Consider the following 18296-nt stretch of genomic DNA (forward strand, 5'->3'; position numbering starts at 1 on the left):
CGTTCCCTTCGAGATTTAATCTTGAAGATTTGTTATTTATTATATTCAATTTTTGGAATGTTTACAGATTGATTTAATAGATTTACTAATTATTTGTGGATTAATTTAGTAGACTTCCTAATTATTTATGGAGTCATTTAACAGCATTACTAGATTAACATGTCATAAATTTTAGTTTAAATAAACATTCGAAATATCGAAAAATTGATACGATTGTTACGTTTCGTTTTAATTATCGTCGGCCCAGAATTCGAAGGAATTACGCCACGCTATGCATCGCTAAATCTACAGATGATTGCGGTTTCGAGGGAAAGTTTCATGCATTAGTAACATACTTTACGCTCGTAAGCCTGATAAAGTAGTAATATGTACCACGTGCAAGTCCAACGCCAGCTAATCTTCTTTCAATAAAGAAGAAAAAAGGAATCGTGTTACATTTTTTCAACAATCAAATTCTTCCAACGTTCGTTAAAATATTTTTATCGCCCGCCATTTGTCTTTCGGAGCACTGTAAATGTTCGTTTCCCGTGATAAATGTGGACCATAGCCGAAGATGATGATTTTTCACTCGGAACACTCGAAGATTAAGTCTGTCAGCGAAGTATTTTGTCTCGTGTCGTAGCTCGTTTCAGAGACTAATTGTGGCACGAAGCTAAACGAGACTGGCTAACACACCTGTCGTGTAAAATCTATTCAACGTACATTCTACTTACTGTGATTTCATCGATAACTGTTAGAAACTCGTGTAATGAAATTTCCAGGCAATGACAGATTTAGGCTGTAAATTAGTGTAACCAGAATATTTCTCTATTCGCTAAAATCTCTGTATTAGAATATTTATCAACGTATTGCTGGATCTATTGAAAAATTCTCGATAGATTATCATAATCTAGCAATTGAAACAAATGTCGTTCTTAATATTTCATTTAATATGCAACTGAAAGATTCTGATTTTTATACTTTCGCTGGTTTATCGTGCGATAAAATTTTTCTGCGCGAAATTATGCATATTAAGGAGCCTTAGATCGTCAATTTACACAGAGAAGTAATGGTCGGGCAAATGTGGCTTTTAAGCGTTCGGTCCAAAAGCAAAGTAGATCTCTGGGGTTCCCTCGACGCCAATAAATCACTTTTGGACGATGATCACAAGCTTGGAGGGAGGAAAGTTGTGAACTATGCTTCACAGCTGGAATTTCACGCCTCGGAGAAACTTCGAGGCACGTATACACGATTGTGCATGCTTATTTCCTATGGTAAAAGCGTGGGCTTCTATTGTACGATTATTTGAATTTCTTCATTCGAATCGTCCTATTCGATCTCTTCTTTGTATTTCCAATATCTTCCTTTATTTCGAATTTTCCCCTTTTCCTATTCTTCCTCTTTGAATCAGAGTTCAGGTATTATTTATTTGGAGTGTTTTTAATTTAAACGATTAAACGATATACAGTAGATTATCGCAGAAATTAAACGGGTCCTTGTATTCAGTGAAACGTCTACGTCGCGTCTGTGCATGCACTGCTTGTTCTACTGGAGAGTACTGAATCTACTGAAAGATTCGAGATAGTCTCGAGAGTCTGTGCGGGTATTGCTTGATCTACTGAAGACTTCTAATCTGACTTGGCAATCAAGAAACCTTCTCTAATCAGTATTATCAATCTTTCAACATTGCAATTTATTTTCATCGTACTTTTAGCAGTTTTCGAATATTCTGATTATTCTGTTCTAACGAAAATAAATTGTAAATAAAAAATGACCATTTTCAAAGAGCTACTGTGGGACACTCGGGTTAAATTGAAGTGGAGCACTTTTATTTGAAAAATATTTCTGCGATACAATTTATTATTTATTTATTAATTAACGTTTTCCAAGTGGCCCTTTAAATATTCAAATACTCGATCTTCTTGTTATGTTTGAATAAAATAGAAACGAGGGATAAAAGTTGTTAGTAAAAAGGGAAAAAATTGTATTTCTTACTATTTCTAAGAACTTCTGAAGTCCGATTCATCGAAACGTGAGATGTAAAATTTCATTTTTATAAAAGTTAGTACACTATTCCGTGCAACGGGCCATAAACGTGTTCACAAAGTTCAGCCAATTCACTCGAATAATATTCACCTAAATCCAACATCTCTAGCCTCAGCAGATCTCCTTGGAATTTCGTTCAACTTTTGACGATCCTTAAAATGGCTTCACCAAGCTTCCCTGAATTCCGGGGAGCCAATCGCCATTTCAGCGAAGATACGAGCTGCACCGCGATAAGGATGCGGTCCCGCAGAAGCTGCGGGACGAAAAACAGGGGATCAGATCGTTTCACCTTTTCATTTGATCGTCGCGTGTATCGCTTTCACGTGGCCATCCGCGTGTCCCCACACCTTTCTCTCTTCTTCACTTCCCTTCGTCTCTTTCAGAGGTTTTCCATCTGCCTCGTTTTGTAACGTTTCGACGTTGGAAATGTCATTGAATCGCTCGAGCATTCGAAGGACGAACGTAGTAGGAGGAGATGCTTGAATTCTTCGGCTAAGCTGGCTGCAACGTGGATGCCGCGTTTATAATTATAATTAATTTTTCATTCACGAAGAGATAGAGGAGTTGAGGATCTTCGTTTGTATTTAAAGTGTTTCATTGAAATGAGAGATTTAGTGTGCTGTTAGTGAAGTGCAGTCGATCTTCGTGAATGAGTGATTACGAGGTTCTGAATTTAAGAGTTTCACGTTGATAGTATCAAATTTAAAGATTTTTAGTGGGAAATGATTATATCTCTGTCATTTTGATCTTAGGATTACGAAGATCTGAAATAATTAAAATAGGTTCGGACGTTTTTCGAAAAATCAATTTTTGTACCTGTTGACTTTAACGAGAAGACTATAGGTTCACAAATTTTTCGTTATTACGTTACATTCTATTAATCTGATATATTAATCAAAACTTCCAAACGACTTTCTCTCAGAAAAAGGATCATTTTTTATTCTCACCTTTTACAGAAATCGTTTTCATGACACACGCCCTTAAAAGCAACTAAACCTACGATCTTGTCAGACCGAGTGCTAAACCGTGCCACTTTATATCACAAACCATAACTTCCCCAATAAAACGTCTTTCTATCAACCTTGATTTTCACTTCCAAACGGTTTTAACCACTTACTTCCTAAACAAATAAATAAACCACTTGACAATCACTTTGTCCAGTAAAACACAAACTGAAACAAGTGCCTCGACACACTCTAAAAGAATTTTCAAAGCAGCCTGTTAAGGATTGGGTTTATGACATGGACGTCTGTTTACGCTATTTTTGAATGCGCCCCTTTTCTTCTTCGCAAAAGAATTTTCAAAGCAGCCTGTTAGGGATTGGGTTTATGACATGGACGCCTGTTTACGCTATTTTTGAATGCGCCCCTTTTCTTCTTCGCGTTAATTAATTTTTCTTTCAAATTGCCCACGAAGCCCAGGAAGCGTTTTATGGCCGTTTTATGGCCGGTATACCTTCCCGGTGCCCACTCGTCAATATTCAATAGACATAGACATGTCATAAAATCTCTCGCGTCTCCCGGACCGCCCAAAGCCCCTTGGGCCTCACTCCCCCGTCATCGCGACACACCACCACCCTGCCAACTTGGAAATTCCAGGGTGGGCGGCATGCTCGCGGGCCAGGGAGGACCGGCGTTTTATGGCCGTTTTATGGCCGGTATACCTTCCCGGTGCCCACTCGTCAATATTCAATAGACATAGACATGTCATAAAATCTCTCGCGTCTCCCGGACCGCCCAAAGCCCCTTGGGCCTCACTCCCCCGTCATCGCGACACACCACCACCCTGCCAACTTGGAAATTCCAGGGTGGTCGGCATGCTCCCGGGCCAGGGAGGACCGTCCAAGGGGGTAGACCCGTTCCCATTGGCGGAGGCCACCACCTTATACCCCTAAACCTTTTCATAAATAAGCGCACCGACGCGGCGCACATCGGATCAAAAAGGGAAAACAGACAAACACCACATAAACTACCACTCTTCGAAATAAAGTCTTTTTTATTTAACATAATAAAATACGTGCAACCTCACCACACCACGACTTCATACCAACAACCAATCCACACCAAGAACCAGCAACAATCCCGAGCATTCCGCTTGTTCGAAGCGCAGGACGCAACACAACCTCAACAAACATAATCCACAACCTTCTCCTTTAACATTCTCACTTCATTTCACTGCAGAAGAAACTTCGAAGCGACCTACGTTCAACGTTCAGTCCCTTCGAATTAATCTAAAACCTAACAACTTGTGCACGTCACGAAGTCTCGCTCAAAGTCCCTTCTTCCCACGTTTTCCATCTCTTTTTCCAAACGTTTCCCGTAACGTTTGCCGTTGCAAAGCGCGGCAGAGGCTCGACGTTCCGCTCAACGGAGCGCACCAGGAATATAGGACGGTAGAATGGAAACGTTCGGTCCCCGGAGACACCATAGGGACCCGTGAAATGATATCGAATTCGAGATACACGGTGGCCTGCTTGGATCGAGTTCCACGATAAACGCGGAGGCGCCTTCTGCTCCGCGCGTGCGATTGTCGTGCGTCGATAATATCTCGGTGCAGATTGGAATTTACGCAGCCACGGGAAATAAATCGAGCTCTCGACTGCTAAAGGAACTCTCCCTTGCTCTCTGATGAATTACGATTCCCCCGCTGTTTCTCTCCTCTCTCTCTGTTTCTCTCTTTCTTTTTTCCACCGACGGTGAAAGCGGACGGACGATTTAATCGAATATAAATAACGCAACCGGGCTTTCGATGAAAAAAAAAAAAGTTTGACGCGTTTTTTCCCTTCGTTTTCTGCTTGTTTCGAGAGATTCCGAAAGTTATGGCGAACGCACGCTGCCCCGGAGAATTTCGCTGGTGCGTTCGAACGGGGTGCTGTTTGATTTAGGGTGACGTGTGTCCAGTGCCTATGTCGATGCTCCTAAGAATTGAAATTGGTTCTCGCGAAGAGTTTTTCTTGTTTTGGGAAGGAATGCGTGTCGATCGAAGTGATTTAATAGCGTTGAATTATAGTATTGTGGTATTGTTCGACTTGATGAACGTCGGAGAGGAATTCATTTGATCCGCGATTGAAATCAGTAATTTGTCTTACGCGACCAGTGGGAATTAATGAACTTTTGTGATGGAGTGTGTGAAACAGTTGACGAATGAAATCTCATTTTTAAGGGTAATTTAACTAGCTACTACACTTGGTAATTCTATATTTATTCTATATTTCGTAATAATGAAATAAGTTTATTACAATTGTAATTTAGTTTATTGCTGTCTTGAGATTTTCTTGTTTCCAAACACTTCTTTGGTATTGTTAAATATTTGGAGCTGCTATCTGGTGTCTTCTGTGCATCTCCTTTATTTGTTCAATTAATAATTGATGTCGCACCAAGCATAAAATTAAATTTTTCACATTATACTATTTTCTTCATTAATTTAGCCTTTTTTATGAATTCTTTCGTCTTCAAAACTATTGTTTACCCGAAATGACAGTCTATTATATTTAAAGCGCCAATTCTAAATTCTTTCGAAACAGAGAAACAAACACCCCAAATTATCACACACGTGAAACAGGACAATGTAGGCGAACCGTGGCAATGAAAAGCACAAAAAGTGTGTTAAAAGTACTAGAAAGTTTGAATCAAACGTTTTCACGGGTTCACGATTATAAACGAAAATTAATTGCAAGGTAACGTGTATTTCTGAATTCTATAATAATTAGATTTCGCAGGAATTATCTTCCTGTCCTTACTCCGAACTTTTTAATCAAACATGTTATTAATGATTCGTTTTAGCTACGATATAATCATCGCTCTAAACCAGCATTATCCAGTAATAATAGCTAGACCGTGGTGGTAGCTTTTGCAAGGAGAGTAGTTATCGGAACAGCGAATACGAGAATACCTATTCTGCCCGAGACTTTGGTTGTTACGAGTTGCTGCAAGTATAACAATCTGAAACACACTAGGAGTAGTAAAGCAATACCTGGAAAACAATCACAGAGCATGACAAAAGGGAAACAGCTCTGGCTTCCACAAATACTAATTATGTTATTCCAAATGCTGCTTTCGTCCAACTTAGAGAGAGTTTTTAGTTACATGTTTCCAATTATAATTTCAAATAGAATACTTGATTTACTATTTGTTGCGTCGTGCGCTTCGAACAAGCGGTATGCTCGAGAGTGGTGGCGCAGGATTGTCGCTGGTTCGTGGTGCGGGTTGTTTGCTGGTATGAAGTCGTGGTGTGGTGAGGTTGCACGTATTTTATTATGTTAAATGAAAAAGACTTTATTTCGAAGAGTGGTAGTTTATGTGGTGTTTGTCTATTTTCCCTTTTTGATCCGATGTGCGCCGCGTCGGTGCGCTTATTTATGAAAAGGTTTAGGGGTATAAGGTGGTGATCTCCGCCAATGGGAACGGGTCTACCCCCTTGGACGGTCCTCCCTGGCCCGGGAGCATGCCGACCACCCTGGAATTTCCAAGTTGGCAGGGTGGTGGTGTGTCGCGATGACGGGGGAGTGAGGCCCAAGGAGCTTTGGGCGGTCAAGGAGACGCGAGAGATTTTATGACATGTCTATGTCTATTGAATGTTGACGAGTGGGCACCGGGAAGGTATATGGCCCGCAGAAAAGTTATTTTTCTGCAGCCATAAAACGCTTCCTGGGCTTCGTGGCCAATTTGAAAGAAAAATTAATTACAGAAAAGGGACGCATTCAAAAATAGCGTAAACAGGCGTCCATATCATAAACCGTGAAATACAAATAATTAAAGAAGCAATTTGAAAGAAAATTTAATTAACGCGAAGAAGAAAAGGGGCGCATTCAAAAATAGCGTAAACAGGCGTCCATATCATAAACCGTGAAATACAAATAATTAAAGAGTAAAAGTTGTGTTTAAATGCTCGAGAAAGTAGAACTTAAAAAAGTTTTCTTTAATTCCTTGGAACGTGAAATTTAAAAAATTCCTAATGCCACGTTTGATGTTAATTATCTACGCGAAATTAGGCATATTAAAAGGTAGAGTTTGTTCAGCTGTTAAGCAACATAAAATGAGCAGTTTTATCTAGGAAGGCTGTAATTTAGACGCGATAACGAGGGCTGGACGTTTAGTTTTATTGTCGATCTTTTACGAGAGGGAGTCGAAGACGTTGTTTTTCCAGCGTTTCTTTTATGTCGCGGCTGATTGTCAGTTTGTTCGCCGGAGGAAGCTTAATTATCCCGTCTCACGCGAAAGGTCATCGCGGATTGACGCGCCGAGGCGCTTGTTTCGAAGGAAAGGCGACAGAGAAAGTTTGAAAACCGGTTCACTCTCGGCAAGGTTCTGTTACGTGAAAGAATGAAAGGGAATCGCCCAAGACGGCCTACCTGTGCCCGATAATTTCAAGTTCTTCGAATAATCTGCGCCCCTCTGCGTAATCCTATTACGTCTACGATTTGTTTTTGTAGTATCGCGAACTTCTCCTTTCTTAGAGAAAGAAAAAGATCGAGACAAAGAACGATAGAGACAACAATACTGTGGTAGTTGTGAAACTTGTACCAGAATTGATTCTTATTTCGAATCAATGATATTTTGAAATATCATTTGTATGAAAAGATGGATTTTTTGGACGAGAAATTTTTTATTTAATTACGAAACTGTATAAAATTATTTTGGAGGCGAAGCGTTAATATTGTAAAAATGAATAAATTAATATTGTATATTAATGAAAGTAAAAATATCGAGAAAAGGGTATTTTGATTGTTGAAAATTAAAATAGGGGTTAGAAGGAAATCTTGCTACGAAAATAATTCTAGAAAGAAATTGTTTAAAAATGAAGGAAACAATATTTCACTTTGCAACAGCCGAGCATACAAGTTTCCTTAATATTCTCACCCCTTTTCACTTTCCATCGAACTTACGCAGCATCTTCAGTGATACAAGACAGATTTCCGATAGATACATTTTTGGCAAGACCACGTTGGCCCACTTAGACGGAACTTTTAACTTTGTTCCGCGAGTGTCCCGAATAAATAATCTTCCGGTTGTCGAAAGAATTTTTCAACAGTCTTAAAATGCCCGCATCCCTTGTCGAAGTTCCCGCGCGATCTGCTCCACGGCGGAACGCTTCCGGCGGAGTTGTCAGATTAAATTTTCCACCCCGTGCGTCTTGCGGGATGCGCATAAATAGCTAGATAAATATCTCCGCGGCGAACTCGACTTTTACTAATTAACCCTTTCGCGACTTGTGCCGGTTATATCCGGCATCCATTAAATGCTTCACACTGGCCAGCGCCGGTTATATCCGGCATCCACTAAGCGCGTCGCATTGGCTCGCGCTAGTCGCGAAAGGGTTAAATAATATTAATTTTCCAATATCGTTTAATTTCTTCAGGAATTTCTTTATCAGAATTAATTTTTTATTTCTATCCCCAAATAAACATATCTAAAAATTATTTCATCTTACTGTTGCCAAAAATAAATCACACGTTTCTTATCAGTCACTTATTAAAGGAAGGAACTTTTTTCTTCTTCTGTAATTCTTTAATACGCCAAATTTCATTCCCCACATTTATTTCGTTGCGTTAACGCGAAGTTTATTTTCTCGACGTTTGCTGCAACAATTGGAAACAAATTTCATTGTGCAAGTTCCTCGATAAGGTGGCGACGTACGCACGAACGTGCAACGAACGTCAGCGTGAGATGGCTTACGTACATTTCTCTGCGTCTCAATTCCGTAACTCAATTCCGGCTCTTTTAACGTCAGATGGAAACCTGCCTTTTCCATTCCCATGAAGCGATCCTACGGCTTTCTCTCCTTCGCCGGTTCAATTCGGCAGAATTGTTTCGTCTTGAGACATCTTCGAACATTTTACGCTTTACAAAGCTCCCGGAACAAAGTAGAAGTTACACAGCGACGAATTTCCCGCGGCAGGCGCAATTCGATCATGCAAAATGAAGAATACATTTCATAGAGACCCCCTTGAGTGTCTATTTTATTTCAAGTGCTTTCTCGGTGAACTGCTCCCGGGATAACTTTCTCCATATTTACGAAATTCATAGCTCGAATGCTGAATGAAGTTAAAAATCGTACACTCGAGAAATTTTCAAACGGAGGAAAAGTTGGGGAAAAAAAAACAGTTAGTGGATGATTCGTTTAAGTGGTTTTCTGGATGTGTACCAAATTACCAAGGTTCACGATCCAAAAATGAAATTTAAATCCTTACTAAGATCACGATATCTAAATTATTATCCTAACTTTTTAACTCAAATTTCAATTCACAAATTAATTAAATACAAATTTTCTGGCAATGTTGTAAATTTTAATAACGTTTGAAAAATATTACATTTGAAGTGAGAAATGTCGATCGGTATTTCTTCCGTGGAAATCGTTAATTAATTATTGTATTCATAATTGCTGCGTGAGTACTCGATCGACACTTTGGAGATTTTTAAGAGCAATTATCACGTGTACATTTCGCAGAGTAGAGAGGCGAGGTGGGATTTCGTTGTAATCAACGGTAAATTAGGTTAATTATTGCTCATAAAATTATAGCCAGGCCGATTGGACGTATTCCAAAACAGCTGGCAGGCAAAGTCGAATCCGTTGTACGATCGTTGCAGGCCAACTTTTGTAACACGCTCATTAATTACGACAATTATTCGGAGATTCAAGCGTATTAACGCGTTAACGATTGCGTTACACACAAAGATACCGACATTTAACAACAAACATCTGCTCGATAATCGAGCAACCGCGTTAATTAACAATGCAGCAACGCTTGATTAACAATCATGTTTGAATAACTTGCGATAGTAAATGACTTATTTATAAATGGAGTTTCGACAGGCGAAACTGTCAGAGGATACAAATTTGTCGATAATTGATGATTTTATCGTATGAGATATTACGACGAAACGGATTCTGTTTCGAAAAATTCAGCGAAAATGCGAATAATAGTTTGGAAATATACTTTTGAAATTGTCGAGATGTGACAAAACAGATCGATTCGAATTGTAAAAAAAAGTCACATGGAAAGTTGTGAAAGGGATATCGAACGAGGTTCCCCATGAATTATTAATATTTCTGACTGTATCATGGTAAATGGTGATTATACTAATAGTGCTGATTACCAGTGACATGCTAACACTACTCGTGAATACTAATATATCTATACGTTGAATATTAATGTCTTTACACGTGGTCCAATAGTAAACTCATAAAGATGTCAATGATTCATAATCTATAATTAGAAAATGATTGCAGTGACGATTGTAGCGTGAAAATAGACTCTCGTTAAAATTTTCCAATAATAGAATCATTTCTATAAAGAAACATTTAATAAAAACACTACACAGGAAACTGTTTTATCCACATTCAAATCCAACAATCTGTTTATTTTTTCATAAATATTCGATGCACTCTTTTCACATTTTAATAGTTCCAAATTTTCTTACAAAATATATCTTCCATCTGAATATACTCTTTTTTCATATTCCTCGGTTATTTTTCACAAGCAAAATCTACAATCTGTCCTTTGTCAACATGTCAATATTCCTGATTTTTAGAATAGATCTTTATGGAAAATTGAAATGGAAATCTGCTATTTTAACTTACTTCTAATCACAAGTTCATTTTCTATATTTTCGGTTCAATTTTCATCTCGACCTCGAATCCTTGATCGTTTATAACACATCGACTGCGACATCTTCGATCAAGGATCAACATAGCGGCACGTTTCGCGTGACAAAACTTTTAAGACCGTGATGGTTGGCCGCGGATTTGTAAATTCACGGGATGGATTTCGGTCTGGCGCATTCTGAATGCTGTATTGTGCGAAACAACGCAGCCGTCAGGGTGACGAAATCCAGCGATTTGTCGCTAGTTCTCCGTTAATTAAACCGTGGAATTTCGATCACGTCAAACCTCGGAACGGACGTTGTCCGCTTAAGTCCGACGCTCGGATTCTGTCTTCGAAATATCGTGGAAAAGGAGGAAAAACAAAAGGCGGAAGGATCGATCGATGGCTTTCTCTGGCCGATGTCGAAAATTGTGACGGAGCATGACGGATGATTGTTTGGGGCAACGTTGAAGTCCAATGGTGAAATTGAGTATAATTTGAAGTAGTATGGTCAATTATTTAGAGAAGAAATAATTTAGGAAGTTTGTTAGAAGAAGACCTCTTTCACTTTTTCTCCTTACATCGTTTCGCGGTGATAGTTTTCCTTCACCGATCGATGTCGTCGATGGAAAAATTCACAGGGAAGCAGATTCGACGAACTATCAAACAGAACTTAGCCAACTATCCCTCGAAACTTTTAATACCCACTCATCTTCCTTAGATAGCGAACTTCGAATCCGTCAAATCGAACCTAAAACCACAATTTGTTTAGAGAATCCCCGCAAACTCCCTTAGAAACAAGGCAGAAGTAAACGTTTTCGAACACCTCGTCTGAGGAAGCCAATCAACCTATCAACTGAATTCCGAACAACGCTCCAGGTTCCAGTCTGTCTGAAAACGATCCGAGGCTGCACCACGGACCTAGTACAGACCTCGGACCCTTGTTTGCGTGATCGAGCTGACCGTTGCATCGCGAAACAATGGCCAACGGGCGTTCAATGAAATCTAATAGCACTGGCCAAGCAATCAACGATTCGCCGGTTTCGAAATCTCGTTGGAAAAGCGTCTTAAGAAACGACCGCTAACGAGGAACCTTCCTTCGCTTCGAGGAAACTGTCTCGCTAATAGCCCACCCTTCCTGTCTCTTCGCCCCTCGCTTGGTACATATTTTCATTGAAACTCGGCGGAACGACCGGTCCCGCGGAGAGGCTTTTTCGCGCGAGAAGGAGGAGAAAAAAAAGTGGGACAGGAAGTAAGAGGCGGTCGGTGTCTATTAAGAGATCCGTTGAATATTAATGCGAGGAGACGTATTCCGGGACGTCGTGGACCGCGCCGCGGCGATTAACGAAGCGATTATTAAAATATGCAGAACGCCCGTTCTAATTAGTCCGGCGGCGAAACCTAGAAGGCGCTTTGCCTCGTCTACGGTCGCGTCTGCGCGCCTTTTCTTCGCGACAACAAGGGGAGAGACCGCCTTTGTGGACCAGCTTCTCGTCGCAACATTTTTCTCCATTATCGAGCTTGCTTGGATCGTATGGCTGGGTACAGGTTCTGAATGAAGTGGAACATTGTCAGGTGGAGTGAAGTTTCGAGAATCGATACTGTCGCGTTAATTTGATACGCGGGCTACCTTTAAGGAAGAGGAGTTTGTGTTGTTTGTTTCTCTTGTGAGAAGAATAATTAGTGTTTTGTGTGGTTTTGTATTTATTCTTTTGAATTTCTGAGGACTTCTTGCTAAAGGAATTTGGGGAATCGGTTTGTAGCGTAGAGTTTTAGACTGGGATACGTTTAGAGCGATTTTAGGGTTTTACAAATTTATACTGGGATACGTTTAGGGCAACCTTAGAGTTTTAGAAAATATTGGGACACGTTTAGGGCAACCTTAGAGTTTTAGAAAATATTGGGATACGTTTAGGGCAACTTTAGAGTTTTGCAGTTGTAGACTGGGATACATTTAGGGCAAATTTATACTGGGACGCATTTAGGGCAACTTTAGAGTTTTACAAATTTAGACGGGGATACATTTAGGGCAATTCTAGACAGAGATACATTTACAGTAATTTTTATAAATATTCAGAGATTCTCGGGGCAATCGAAGCTAACTATCATGCTACAAAAATCCCTCGATTTCAGTCACAAACCTAAATTAGTCATTGAAACCCAATCTAAAATTCTTGAAAAGTCAATACGCGACGAGAACAGATCTAATTTCCCCTATACCTATTTTTCTACCCGAGATTACTTTTTCTAATTAACTCGAGTGGTCCTCGGCCCATCTCAGGTGACACAGATTGCATAACGTCTCGATTACGCGAATTCTCCTCGATCTGAGACTATGGCCGAGGAAAATGAATATTTCAGAATTTCTGAACACTTTCCCTCAGATGGATTAATCGGAACGGCACGAGGGATGATTGGACGGTTAATGAATGGGCTCGATCGTGTACACCCGCGGCGGAATCGAGCTGCTTCTTGTTAAAATGCATGGCCCTATTCGTTGAGAAATTGTCTTATGGAACGTTTCAACCCTCCCTCTCTCTCGCCACCCGCGGGAATTTGGAAACGTCCGTTCCCCACGGCGTATTCATTAGGCCGATGGATACTCACGGCCGTGTTTCGGAAATTGGATTTTTCGTTACAGCGACGGGACACGCGATGGCGAGTTAGTTTGGCGAACGGTCATCGAGATTCAGCGGCTCGTGAGCTTGTTTCTGCGGAGATACGAGGAATGTTTGCTCGTTCAAGGAGGCGCTTTTGTGTGTTCGCCGAAGGGCAGTTAAGTGAGGCGGCGCACATAGATTGTTTGTTCTGGTGAATGGAGCTTGTGTAATTGGTCGAAATTCGTGACCGTTATTATTAGCTGGTTACTTTTACGATGGAACGTTGTACTCGTTGAAACTGGAAAAAATTACCTGTTTCGTAATTTCGACGATATGTTTTGCGTAAGAAAATTTCGTCCCTGTAATTCCGCTAATTAGTCTTTAAATAAATATTACCTTCGAGCGATGCAATACGCGTAAATTGTTTGTTTTGGTGAATGGAGCTTGTGTAATTGGTCGAAAATCGTGGTTGTTTTTACGATGGAAGATTGTACTCGTTGAAACTGTGCAAAATTACGACAAAATTGCAATTTCAACGACATATTGTCCATAATAAACTTTTATTCCGATAATTCCACTAATTAATGTTTGAATAATTATTAATTTCAAGCGAGACAATACACACGAATTGTTTGTCCTGGAGAATAAAGCTCGTGTAATTGGTCGAAAATGATCGTTATTATCAGATGGTTATTTTTACAGTGACAGAGATCGAACCCGTTGGAACAGGAGAAAAATTACACGATTCGAAAGAGTAATTGTAACACTTGCACGGATTTGTGTTACGAATAATTGCACTTGAAGCACGGACCGGTTTATTTATATTTAAATTGGACAAGCTTGCGCAACGAGGTCGATGTCAGGCACGAGGAAATAACGAAATTATAATATTTACACGACGTCGAGCCTTAATAAAGCGACGGTAGATTCTGTAAAGGAGCACAAGGCTCTAACGTAATCGAAGAGAAATTTACGGCGATCGATTGCACCTGCCACTGAAAATTTCTCCTCGAGATTACGTAACACGAGCCAGGTAATTGCTTGCCTCGAGGGTGAGGAGAGGATCTCACCTTATCCTCTCCTTTTCCCCGCGTTTCGTTTAACCGTGGAGAATTTTTAATTACAATGATCTTACAATGAAGCAGATATTTCGTGAAAAATAGAGCGGATTCGATGGTTTTGTCTTATCCTAACGCTTTACGCTAATTAACTTGGTTCTTTCGTACTAATTAAAAAGTTGGCCCGTTTATTAACAGAAGATCGTTAAAGCAGGTCTCCTTAGGGGGTAACGGTAAACCAAAGTAAAAAAATATAATCGCTTCTTTCACGGTTCTTACAGCTTCCAAGACGTTAACGAAGTCAAAACAACGCGTAGTCCTCTCGTGAAGGTGGTTTCGTTATTTAACATTCTTGTTTAAAATTCTTTTGGTAGAGACTTAAGAATTCCTTTAAAAAAGATCAGAAATTCATTATTCGCTTTTACATCGAAGAGTGATAGATAAATTCTCAATTTTCTGAGAATCTACATAATTACATTCTGCGTGAATTTTTTTTTTTTGGAAAATCGCGAATTTATCAACCTTGAAATCGTCAACCTCGAATTTCTCAGAAACAAACTTACCTACGTATTCCACATTTTTTATTTTCTTATTTCTTTAGATTTATGTGACCGACGCTGCGTTATCTTGCCAGCGGAAGTCTCTCGCGAAGGAGTATCCACATTTTCCGACGATTTTCCTCGGCGGTCGCCCTTCGAAACGGCGTATCCGTGCCTATGGATTCAAGGCGGTATTATTTACGCGACGTCGCGGCGGTCGGAATCACGTTCATTTTACAGTCTATATAATCCCGAAGTTCCCGTTAAGTTCCTCATTTCCATAGGCGTGTTTTATCGCCGGGAACATTAAAACTTTCGCCCTTAGCGAGAATTATGCCGCGATATAATGGTTCGTGAAAGTACGGCCAAAAGTGGCCTACGCGGACGTGCCTTTAATAACGGAATTTTCACTCGATCCTCCGAGGAAAAACGTCTGTAATTGCGTTTTCTCGCGACGCCACTGAGAAACAGAAAGAAAGGGGGACGTATTACGTGGACGATTAAGAGGGGAGAGATAAATACTGGTAAACGTGGTTATTGATGGTGCTGTTGTGGAGGATGGAATAAAGTAATCTGTTTGTTTCTGTCTTTCAAAGTGGACGTGGTTTCGCCACGAAGATCGATGAGCTTGATAAAGTTCGAGGAAATTAATTTTGTATGAGAGAGAGGGGGGAAGATGAGTGCATTAGTTATGCTTGAATTGTGAAAGGAAAGCTCGCAGCTTTCGAGTAATTCGCTTGTATGATGTATGTGTATCATTCTGGATTAATTTGTACGCCGACAGAGACACCTGATATATTGTTCGGTGAATGAAGATTTAGGAGTTTATGTTATTCACTGGGAGAATTGGGCAGGGAGTATTGGTATTGTTTGAACGGCGATGCTGATTATGCTCGAACGTTTCGGTAATTTGTGAATTGTACGTATGTACGTGTTTTTCATGTCGGATGAAATATTTTTTCATCCTTACTTTGCAAGATGTGAGGTTCGGTTTAGGATTGAAGAGTGAAGCTTCTGATTTTAGGAGACTGTATCTTTCCTCGAACGTCGGTGAAGTACGCTTGTCGATTTAATCAGAGGGAAATTAAGATTGAATTTAGAAGAAGCGAGGTCGTTCAGAACTCTATAATTCTTTTCTGAACATTTTACACAAGTTTTAAGGAAACTTGTACGATTAAAAGCGCGTTTAAAGCCATCGACTAGCTTTAAGTCACTGATCTGACAATTGTGAATGAGTGTTTTGAATATTTACCGGTACAAGGTAATTTTTGAAATAGTAACAGTAATAGCAATTTTATTTAAAAAATTGTGAACTGTGGTACTTACAACGGTCTGATGTGGATTCCATCATCCGGAAATTAATTCTTCCCGATTCTTGGGTATGATCAGAATTTTATTTAAGAAGAATGAAAAGAGATGAAGAATCCAAATAATTTTCATTATTGTTAATGACTTTTTGCCATTTTTCTGGCAACTTACTAATACCATGGCGATAGAAATTCGGTGGCTTTGAATCAATCCAAAAACATATTCAAATCTTCCCATCATGCAGTTCCTTAAACAATCTATTTTTCCTTAACCCTTTGAACTCCGAATTTTCTCAAAATTTTCTTTTCATCTCTAAGAGAAAAATATTGCGAAATACGATATATATTTAAACTGGCAATTTAAAAATGTGACTCCACATAGAAGTACTTGTGAATAAAGTTGATGTCGAGTCACACTCGACAAAGGAGTTCAAAGGGTTGAAACCAAACTAATTACAAAATCAGCTACCCAATCTGTCTCACATCCTCCACGCCGCTTCGTCCCTTTAAATCCCTTGGAAACACAGCCCGAAGGTGCACAGGAACCCTTATAAAGACCTCAGACCGCCTCAGCCATATATATCAGCAGCAAATTCACGTTCACGCTTCTGCTGTTTTCACAGATGACTGTCCGAACTGCGTGGACGAGCACAGCAGCAGCCTTGCCGCGTCAAGATGGACGATGCCGTTGCTGAAGCTCGGCGAGAAGAGATACTACCTGGGGATCTTCTTCAAGGTATCACGGCTGCCAGTCACTTTGATTTATCTAGCCGTCCTGGTGGACGCGGCCTGCCGGACATTATCAAATTATTTCCGTGCCCGTAACTTTCCCATCTCCCGGACGCTTTGCCTTGCATCGAGAATACCAGAACCCCGGGCCCGCTCTGTTATCGATCTGTTCACCTGAACGTGACGAAGAACGCGGAAAAGCGACCTCGTCGATCTCGGTAGAGTCGAGTAGCCGCCTCTACCCCCCCTTTCGAAGGATTCCCCGCGAGGATTCGCCGTCGATAGGATCGCGTTGACAGTTTGTCGAGTCGACGGAAGCGCGGGTTGATAGGCAATTTCGCGTAAAAGAGGCACGAGCGCTCTTCTGACGAACGAGTAAGATGTTTATGCTTCCCGAGCGGGAGCATTCTAAACTTGGGACGATCGTTAGTTGAGGATTCTCTGTTCTCTCGATAGAGAGGTCTTTTTCCTTTGGAAATGGTTTAGACGGTAGATGCGTGATGGTACTGCGTTGAGGGAAATTTTTGATAAGGGAGGAGATTGTTTGTGGTATTTGTTACGAGTATTTGCTCGTTTGTTTGACCTTCTCTGTTCAAAGATGTGATAGGTTTGCTTTGTAACGAGAGGTGCTAGACAAATTTCTGGAAAACTGTGGAAATGAAATTGAATAGAATAAAGGACATCGGTGAATAAACGTGTAGATTTATAGTTAAATGTAATAGTGTATCTTGGGGGATTTTTAACTTTTTGAGGAAATGAGCTCTGAAAAGGAAGATTTGGAAATCTGAAATAAAAATCGTATGAGAATTTGAACATAGAAATTAACCAAGAAATACGCAAAATACATGTGCTAAATATACGACACCTATCTGGAAAAATAGAGAAACGAAATTAAATAGAATAAAGGACATCAGCGAATATATAAGTAGACTCATGATTAATCTTAATATTGTATCTTGGGGAGTTTTAAGTTTTTGGGAAAATGAGCTAAGAAAAGGAAGATTAGGAAATCTCGAATAGAATTAGTCAAAAAAATTCGTACATCATGTAGGAGTACTTTAAATGATTTAAAAAAAACAAATCGTATCAGAATTTAAACGTAGAAATTAACCAAAAAATACGCAAAACACACCAACGACGAAAGAAGAAATCCGAATGGCGGGCACAGAAGACGTCATAATTCTCTAATAAGCATCTCACCCTTTCGTTCACCCCTGTCACTTCAACGTCGACATCGCAACCACTCAGCGTCAACATCAGACGTAGAATCTCGCGCTAACTCGATTCGATTGCACGCCCGAATCTCAACGACATTTCCCCGCTGGCTAACACACAATTTCACCCTGCATTCGTCCGCCTTAAAACAGGAACAGCGTCGCCCTCGGCGACGATCGATGCTCTCTAGTGCCATTAACCCATTTATTACGTATTCGCGTCTAGTTTAGACCCGTCAC

The 18296-nt window shown here is 40.1% G+C and overlaps 1 protein-coding gene across 1 annotated transcript in view; it reads left to right on the plus strand.

Annotated features, from left to right (window-relative positions):
* LOC108570435 overlaps positions 1 to 18296 on the plus strand; it is a 97721-nt gene that overhangs the window by 70845 nt on the left and 8580 nt on the right. The window contains exon 3 of the mRNA XM_017932295.1: positions 16737 to 16849. Coding sequence (XP_017787784.1) covers positions 16737 to 16849 — 113 coding nt within the window. The remainder of the gene's footprint in view (positions 1 to 16736; positions 16850 to 18296) is intronic.

Source organism: Habropoda laboriosa, unplaced genomic scaffold (assembly GCF_001263275.1).
Source record: "Habropoda laboriosa isolate 0110345459 unplaced genomic scaffold, ASM126327v1 scaffold84, whole genome shotgun sequence".
In the NCBI taxonomy this organism is placed as follows: Eukaryota; Metazoa; Arthropoda; class Insecta; order Hymenoptera; family Apidae; genus Habropoda; species Habropoda laboriosa.